This window comes from Gamsiella multidivaricata (assembly GCF_025024155.1).
Source record: "Gamsiella multidivaricata strain RSA 2152 chromosome Unknown BC939scaffold_42, whole genome shotgun sequence".
NCBI lineage: Eukaryota > Fungi > Mortierellomycota > Mortierellomycetes > Mortierellales > Mortierellaceae > Gamsiella > Gamsiella multidivaricata.
The window spans coordinates 316079-325082 of NW_026251750.1; the positions used below are offsets into that span (position 1 = coordinate 316079).

Below are 9004 nucleotides of genomic sequence, written 5' to 3' on the forward strand. Positions count from 1 at the left end.
CAAGTTCTTTCCTTAGGCGGTCTGTGTCTCCGACCTCATTAGTCCTCGCAGACAGGATACCATGCAACTGTCTTGGTAGCTTGAATGTCCCTTTGTATCGGTATTTGTTGCTGATAGGGTCCCAATCGCGCGCTACTTCAGCCACGACTCAGACGTGCTCAGGTGCTGTGACTGTACGCCAGATCAGATCAGCTTTATATCCGATGCGGCGACGATCTGTTGCTGTCATGTTCTTATTTCGGCGTCCAGCTAAGTCGTGTCCTGCTTTTTCACCTAGGAGGATGAACGCGTGTGGGACACCGTTCGCGAGTTTCAAACACGTACCCCAGGCATTGATGTGCCATCACGCTTCACCAAGGGTGTTCACAATCACAAATGGGAAGGCTCGGTGGCCTTAAATATGTCTAGCCTTCGAGGTTGAAGAAATGGCCAGGAGAATAGTTAATTAAAAAAAATAAAAAAGTACAACACAACAAAGCAACACAACATTACACAAAGAGAAGGGTTACCATTGACTGAGGCAATGGTGCATGAGTAAACTTTCTTCATCGGTAAGACGCAATAGCAAAGCTTTCTCAAGACTCTCAACTATGTTGACTTCGCAGAAAGAGTCCAAGTAGAGGTCAGTTGATTCTGAGTACAATGCCTAACTCGGCAAGTCGGCAATTATCTCGTGCCAGTCTTCCTGGGAGAATAGGTTTTCGATGAGTGGATCATCCAGATCCAGCATAAAGCTGTGCAGAGCGCTATTAGAGAATGAACATATTGTGATGAAATTGTAAGAGGGCTGTGTCGTATTTATTGAAAGGCCATACTCAATGAAGTGTTCTCACCTGTAGGTATCAGGGCTGGTTTCGCTGGTTGCCATGAAGATTACATTCTCTATTATAGTCTCGGACTTGAGTACCCATTTTCTCCCTAACCTCCGGTATCTCTCACCGAAAGATCTCCCTCCTTCTTCCTTGAGCCATTAGAGCACATAAAAACGAAATAAGACCGGATGCATCAAATGATAAGGACAAAGCAGCAAGGCAGTATGCTGCTTACCGGTTTGGCTAACCTATGTTTCTTTTTAACATCCATGAATGATGGCTCTGGCATCTTTGGTAGGGCCTTTTGTCCTGGATCTTCATCTGAAGTCTCAACCGCTGCTGCTGTGGTGTAGTGGCTCTATATCAGGTAAAAGCACTAGCTATGAATACACTACCGAAAATAATGAGTAAATGTTTTGGTATAAGTGCCGATAAAATTTTATGCCTCGATGTCCAAGACCACTAGTGCTGTGCATGTTCGCCAGTAATATCATGGTCCATTCAGCATCGCGTGGAATGACTACCAGGTGTGTCTAATACAGCGAGCCATATATATCTCAAATTAAAAATTATGACGTCATTTACTCATTATTACCCCCATGCACTTTTGAACTTCGTTTTGCTCTTTCTTCTCCACTTCAGCTACCCACACACTCCTACTACCATAATATCGACTACCTTACGCCACGACTTTAAATCCTACATGAAGAAGCTCAATCATAACATTGAACAGGGGATCATTGCTGACCTCCGGTTGAAAATGACCACACGAGCCATTGCCAAGAGACGTGGAGTATCACAGGCCAAGGTCTCTCAGCTCGCGCAGACCATCAAGGAGACCCTTCCGCCGCGAAAATCCGGCCGCCCTGGGAAAGTATCCGAGGCAACCAAACGTTTGATGGTTCGAGAAATCACAAATGGTACACTTCAAACCGCTGTAGACGTGCAGGAACGGCTTAGTAGAGACTTTGCGACGGACTTGACGGTAGCAAGAGTTCGACAGATCTTGAGACAGGAGGGTCTGACCGCCGTGCGCAAACGGCGAAGGCCAAAACTTACCTCCAAGCACAAGGCGGAGCGCATGGATTTCGTGCGAAAGTACGAGCACTGGACAATCGATGATTGGAAACGAGTCGTTTGGTCCGACGAGACTAAGGTCAACCGCATTGGGTCCGATGGAGTCCTGTGGGTCTGGAAAAAGGGAGGTGACAAGTCTCTGGACGATCGGCTTGTCCAGGAGGAGGTCAAGTTCGGCGGCGGTTCCATCATGCTATGGGGGTGCATGACCTGGCATGGTGCTGGATTCATTTCCAGGATCGAGGGGATCATGGACGCCAGTCTCTATGTCGAAATCCTGGAGGAATGTCTCCCACTCACCCAGCGCTGGTACAAGATCAAGCCTAAGGATATGATCTTTCAACAGGACAACGACTCGAAACACACTTCCAGCACTGCGATGAATTTCTTTAAGCAGCACAAGTACAATTTGTTGTTCTGGCCGCCCAACTCTCCTGACCTAAATCCGATCGAGCACCTCTGGGACTACGCAAAACGCCAGTTAGGCAAGTACCCGGTGCCTCCGAAGGGCATGATCGAACTATGGGAAAGATTTCAGGCGGAGTGGAACAAGATTCCCCCTTCTGTCTGCCAAGGCTTGATTGAGAGTATGCCCAGAAGGATCGAAGCTGTTAAGAATGCCAAGGGAGGCCACACTAGGTACTAAGCAGGCCATCAGTAAACTTGATATCGAAGATGAATAAAAAAAAATAAAAACCATGTCCATGGGAGAAATAATGAGTAAATTGAACAGTTTAAACTTAATTCTGTATACAACGCGCAATAATTTTCTCCGCATCTCCCAAATGCTGTAGATTACTTTTCATTGCACTGGCATGTTATCCTGTAACTATCACCAGCTATATAACCCGGGTTCGGAAACAACTGACAAATGTGCTACAAAAGTGAAAATCATTTACTCATTATTTTCGGTAGTGTATGACACGATGGGAGGAATAGGTACAGGACACTCATACGATCATACCAGGCACGTGCTGCAGTGCAGTTACAGGATGTGCAAGTAGAAGGACATGCAATTAGACAAGAGTCAATAGGGTTTGCATTTATAGAAATTTTCTTTGGTCAATAAATATCACAGAACGACAGGACCAAATGGTTCCTGGTCTGTTTCCTCACTATACTTTGCTCAACTCTTGCCCCCGCACGACACTCCAAGACGCTCCACGCATCCCTGTCCCAACACACTGTACCCTTCGATCGGTATACTCTGCCACAGCTGGCCTTCATAGCATATCGCCCAGCAAGAGTAGAGACGGGACCCGTGCGTCTGAACTGCTGCACCTCTAGTGCCCCCCCAAGTGTTCCTGCGAGTCCGCTCACATTACCTGCCTGCCCCCACGACAGGTAATGATCATGGTCTCATAACGAACAAGAGCGGAGGATCAAGAACAGTACCCCTCGATGCCGACGTCTGGACACAGGAGTCAAGACAGAGTCCCTTTGACCTTGCAGATCCCTAACCCGAGTGTGTTGTCGCCTTTATTATTCTCGTAAATAGTTCTGCTGTCTTTATTATCCTCATCGTTGAAAGATCTCTTACCAGTGCCCCCACATCTGGAGCTTTATCCATACACCGTAAGATAATTATTATGTAGAGACTTCGTAAAGCAGAAGAGACTTTTATTGAGCAACATATTCACAGCTAGTACTTTTACCTGATATAGAGCCACTACACCACACCGGCGATATGGCTGACTACATCCTCCAGTTCCAGACATTGTCCTCTCAAGTCCGCTGGAATGAGGCCGCCCTCGTTGCCAGATTCAAGGATGGACTGTCCGCCTCCGTCAAAAGAGGATTGACCAGTTGCTGGGACACTTTGGTGTCTCTCAGCGACACTCAAGCCAAAGCCCTGGTAGCCTATCAGAATCAAGAGCACATGAATCGTGTCACAGGTCAGCATCATCAGCAACACAATCGTAATCGTCCGCAACCCTACGTCCGTCCCCAAGCCCAGCCTGCAGCGCAGTCTACTGAGAAAGGTGCCGCTAACATGTCCATGGACCTCGACCAGGTCCGCTCCCGCCGCCTGACGCCAGCCGAAAAGAAATACAGAAGGGATAACAATCTCTGTTTGTACTGCGGTGATCCAAATCACTTCGCCGCCAGCTGCCCCAAGAAAACCTCTCTCACTGAAATCCAGTTCTCCTTTGACGATGAAGCGGGAAACGGTTCCGCCTAGATCCTGCCGAGGACTGGATCTTAGGCAATGTCTTTGTCTCCTCTGCTGCTCCAGCAAACTCCCGTATCTGCATCCTGATTCCTGTCACTGTATCTTCACCCACCCAAACTATCTCCACACAAGCCCTCATCGACTCTGGTGCGCAAAAGTCGTTCGTCGACAACAATTTCGTCAAGACAAACGGTTTAGCCACCAAACCCTTGCCCTACGCTGTCGGCCTCGACATGGCCGACGGCAGTCCCAGTTCCCATGGTCCTGTCACGCATGAGACCCTCGTTCCCATCACCATCGCGAATCAACACCATGAAACCCTGCCCCTTAAAGTCACCACCCTCAAATACCATGATATTATTCTCGGAGTGGATTGGCTCCGCATGCACAACCCAGCCATCAACTGGCGCCAGCATGTGGTGACCTTCCATGACGACTTCTGCAATAAAAACTGTATTAAACAGTGTCCTGCTCCTGTTCCTGCTCCTGTTCCTGCTCCTGCTCATGTTTCCTTGTCTGAACCTCTGTCTGATGAATCTTGCAATTCTGTCCGTGTTAATGTTCCTGTTTTCAATGATCCTGATCCTGTTCCGTTTAATCCTGTCTTGTTTACTCCTGAATTCTCAGATCCTGAACCCACTATTGACGACTATCATCTCTGTCAACTGTATCTTGACTGTTGCGGACCACAACAACTCGACACCCCTAACCCACACATCACCCTGCACAATCTTGAATTCCACACCGCCACTCTGCCACCCCAGTATTCTGAATTTGCTCCGCTTTTTGAAGACCGTGAAAACGGTACCCTGCCTCCCCATCGCGCTTTTGACCACACAATTCCACTGGAACCAGATTCAAAAATACCTTTTGGCCGCCTCTATAACCTGTCCCAGGGAGAGCTGGAAGAACTCCGTGAATATATCAAGGAAAACCTCGCGAAAGGCTTTATTCGCCATTCGGAGTCTCCTGCTGGCGCGCCCGTGATGTTCGTCCCTAAAAAGGGCGGAAAATTGAGACTCGTGGTTGATTATCGTAGTCTGAACAAGATCACTGTCAAGAACCGTTGCCCCTTACCTTTGATCTCCGAAACCCTGGATCGATTAAAGGACGCCAAACACTTCACTAAGCTCGACCTCAAGGGCGCCTACAATTTGGTCCGCATTGCCGAGGGTGAGGAATGGAAAACAGCATTTCGAACCCGCTATGGACACTTCGAGTATCTTGTCATGCCTTTTGGTCTTACCAATGCTCCTGTGACTTTCCAGGTGAGATATTTTTGGGATTCAGAATAAGTGAGAAAGAGATGTGGCTCCACACACCACACCGATTAGGTATTTATTTGTATTAAACATAATAGTGAGCTGGAGGTACACTTGTTAAACTAAATATACAGTGAACTCTGGTGAAATATGCGACAGCTCCCCTTCCCCTTGGAGAACGAGGCACGAGTTCCAGGATTTTGTATGGCATATGAGGCAGAGTGAGTTGTACTGCAGAAATTTTGAATCGCGTAGATTAGGTTGATTGTGCATGGATTTTTTTTTTTTTTTTTTTTTTCGTGACATCATACAGTCAAGACCATCTGATCAAAATTGTGAGATCATCTGATGTCCCATGGACCAATGAGATGATGCGGATGGGAATGAGTGATGGATGGATGTCCAAGGTGAGAGATGAACGAGGTTGATTCCTCATTCTTTCTTTCTCATTCACCTGCCCACCACAAACACTTTCCTACAAATTTTCACAATATTTTTCATTATGTCCCATCTTCGTCCTATCATCGACTTGCGTGAAGCTAGGCGGGAAGCTAAGCGCCTTGATGCGCTGAAAAGACAGCAGGAGGAGGAATCCACTTCGACGGCGAAGCCAGTGGGGGTATTGTCGGAGGAGACGGTACCTTTTACACAGGTACCGAAGGAAGATTGGTCTCCGACTTTTCCTTCGGACGTGGCACTAGGCAAGTGTGCATTGGCGAAGCCTGAATATGTGCCAGCATCACAACCTGACGAGGAGGAGGATGATTTGCCCCAGGGTCAGGGTGCCACAGGCGAGGATTATGAGACTCAGCCCCTCGAGGAAGATGATGATTCGCCACAGGATCAGGGTGGCACGGACGAGGATTATGAGGCTCAACTCATCGCAGCTCATCTGGAAATCGAGGAACTTCGCAGTACCCTGAAACGTGAGCGGGATATAATTTACAAGGATGATGGCACTCAGGTGGATCGAAAGACAGCAGAGCAGGGGGTTCAAGTTGAAGCGGAGGACGATAGCAGGAAAGAGCAACGTCCTCGTAAGAGGCGTAGAAAGGCCAGAACTAACATTATAGTCCTCAATTTTGATAAGCAGACTAATTACTTTAGTTAGCTGGATGGAAATAAATAATTCTAGCCATTCTATTTGTCGCAGAACCATTGGAATGAAATGCTCATTGTATATGTCTTGTGCCTTTTTTTTTTTTTTTTTTTTTTTTTCCATGCGTTTAGTTATCTCTTGTGCAGTAAGATATTTGTATTTGTTATGAACGTGTGCTTTGAGATCGTTTGCGTCGCGTAGACGGCCGGCCATAGGTGCCTGTTGCCGTGTCAACGTATGTTCGCTTATTTGATTTTTGTTGTGCGGCATGATGCTCAGCCCAGTAATCACTGATGCATCGTCGTTCAATAAAATGATCTTCAGGTTCCCATGTATTTTCATCGGAAGAATAACCCTTCCATTTGACCAAATATTCATTCGTATTAGGCGTGATTGTACTAGCCCTGTGGTTAACGATTTTTTCCACTTCATAGGTGTCAGTGTCTTCAAAATCATCCAGCACAAGCTTGAGCTGAGATGGGGCATAATGACGTCCTAATATAGCTCCTGTTCCATCTTTAAGGATATATGGGCCATGTGAAGTGCGTCGTACCACTGTATATGGTCCTTCATATCGTGGAGTAAGCTCGCCTCCTTTAATTGGATCAAGAGTCATTATCCTTCGGGCCAGGACCATATATGTGTTATCTTCTTTTATTGAAATAAAACGCGAAAATCCAGAAACTACCCGTAAGGAAAAAATGAAATAAATTCTGCTCGTATACCATGAATGCCTACTATCTTCTTTTGTTTCGCCAGGGACATACCCGCATACATAGAAAATCACTCCATGTCTACTCCTCCCACACAAGATGCAAACACTATTGCCAACCTTCAAGAACAGGTGGCCAATATGGCCCGCCAGATCGCTATTCTTCAAAGCTCCAGAGACTCAGACCCTCAGCTCGAGGAACCGATCTCCGTCAAGACTTACCATCCTTCTGCAGAGGAAGCTGAACGATATCCTCCTATCCAGCCTTCAGACCCCGCATCTTTCTTTCAGCAAGACACCCCGGACGACGAATTTTGGGAACAGTTCCGCCGCTACCCCAAGAATTCAGCGATGGGATACGAACCTCCCAAGATCCCAAATGTCATTCCTCTCTCTCCGCCACAGAAGGCCCATGATCACCAGCTACGCAACCTCCAAAAGCGTCTGGTCAACCTCACGAGACCAATCGACATGTTCCTCCATCAGATCTGGTCCATGGAAGGCAGCGGACCCATGGATGCCGACGACGTGGTGGAACTATGCTCAACATTTGCCATTCTCATGCGAGAACAACTGGCTGCGACTGCCGGCAGGATCAACACCATACGCATGGACAATTTGCGCAGCTCACAGGGCGCCACTTACAAGCAGGACTCCTTGGATATTGTGGACCCAGGCAAATTTCAAGAGGAGATTAAATCCATTCGGACCATCACCAACGCGTTCAAACCCCGAAGACCTCCTCAATCTCAGCACCAGACCGGCAGCACCAAATCAGGCAACGACCGATCCAACTCTAATTCTAGCAACAACCAGCAGAAAAACAATCAGCGATACCGCCGCAACGATTATGGGGACAACAATTCCTCTTTTCACCGGGATTTCAACAACCGACAGGGAGACAGCCAGCGACGTGGCCGAAGCAGCAGCCGCCGAAAAACACAGAGAGAGTCGGAGGGAGACTCACTCTCTTCTTAGAAGCATGGCAGAGAATTACCGACAACTCCGACATCCTGTCCATCATCGAAGGGGGTTACAAAGTGCCGTTCGAGAAACCGCCACCAGTGTCCAAGTTTCACTCTCCGCCTCATCCGCTATCGAAGGATGCAATGAAGACCATCGACGCCGAAGTATCCGCTTTGCTGACCAAGGGAGCAATCGAATGCGCGAGTGGGCCCGGCTTTACAAGCCCATTGTTCGTCATCCCCAAAAAGACAGGAGACCTACGGCCAGTACTGAATCTACGAGCACTAAACCAATTCCTCCCAATACAACACTTCAAAATGGAAACAATTCAACACGTCTGCCATTTAATAAATCGAAACGATTACTTGACATCTATAGATCTGAGCGATGCATTCCTACACGTCCCAATTCACCCATCATCGCGACACTTTATTCAGTTCCAGTGGAGGGACCAACTCTATCAGTTCAAGGTTCTACCATTCGGTCTATCACTAGCACCCCTAGTTTTTACGAAAGTCCTCAAGCCCCTTCTACGCTGGGCCAGGCGGAAAGGGATACGGATATCGGCGTACCTGGACGATCTGATTATCGCGGCGACCACAGAGAAACAGTCTCTCAAGGCTACTGTCACGGATAGCACCATAGCGTGTGGTGCAGAGTGACAGTTGAGCTGCGCACACAATTGCTCATATTGATTTGTGACTGCTTCTACGCGCTCACGCGCTTGCACGCGTACCTCTGCCACCGTATGCTCGATCAACATATGTTCAACGAAGTATCTTTATTGATATTGCCATTATCCGGCCCGCCTAGAACCATTGTACCAGATCCATACCTTTGTGCTATTCCTAGCAAATATACCTCGCGTCCCGTAGTAGCCATCCGAGTACCCTGACCAAGAAT

General features: G+C 47.7%; 3 protein-coding genes across 3 annotated transcripts; all 3 read left to right on the forward strand.

The window, feature by feature from the left end:
- The first annotated feature begins 3485 nt into the window (after positions 1-3485).
- Positions 3486-4569, forward strand: BC939DRAFT_455032 (uncharacterized protein). The gene has a single exon (XM_051556141.1). The coding sequence runs from the start codon at positions 3577-3579 to the stop codon at positions 4069-4071; it is 495 nt and encodes a 164-aa protein (XP_051411171.1). The 5' UTR covers positions 3486-3576; the 3' UTR covers positions 4072-4569.
- Positions 4570-5608: 1039 nt separating this feature from the next.
- Positions 5609-6461, forward strand: BC939DRAFT_455037 (uncharacterized protein). The gene is made up of 2 exons (XM_051556142.1): positions 5609-5731; positions 5868-6461. Exons 1-2 carry the CDS (start codon positions 5715-5717, stop codon positions 6433-6435), a joined length of 585 nt encoding a protein of 194 aa, XP_051411172.1. The 5' UTR covers positions 5609-5714; the 3' UTR covers positions 6436-6461.
- Positions 6462-7203: 742 nt separating this feature from the next.
- Positions 7204-7738, forward strand: BC939DRAFT_455046 (uncharacterized protein; the record flags this gene model as incomplete). Its single annotated transcript, XM_051556143.1, has 1 exon — positions 7204-7738. A coding segment is annotated over exon 1 (503 nt), but the record flags the coding sequence as incomplete, so codon positions are not given.
- Between the last annotated feature and the right edge of the window lie 1266 nt (positions 7739-9004).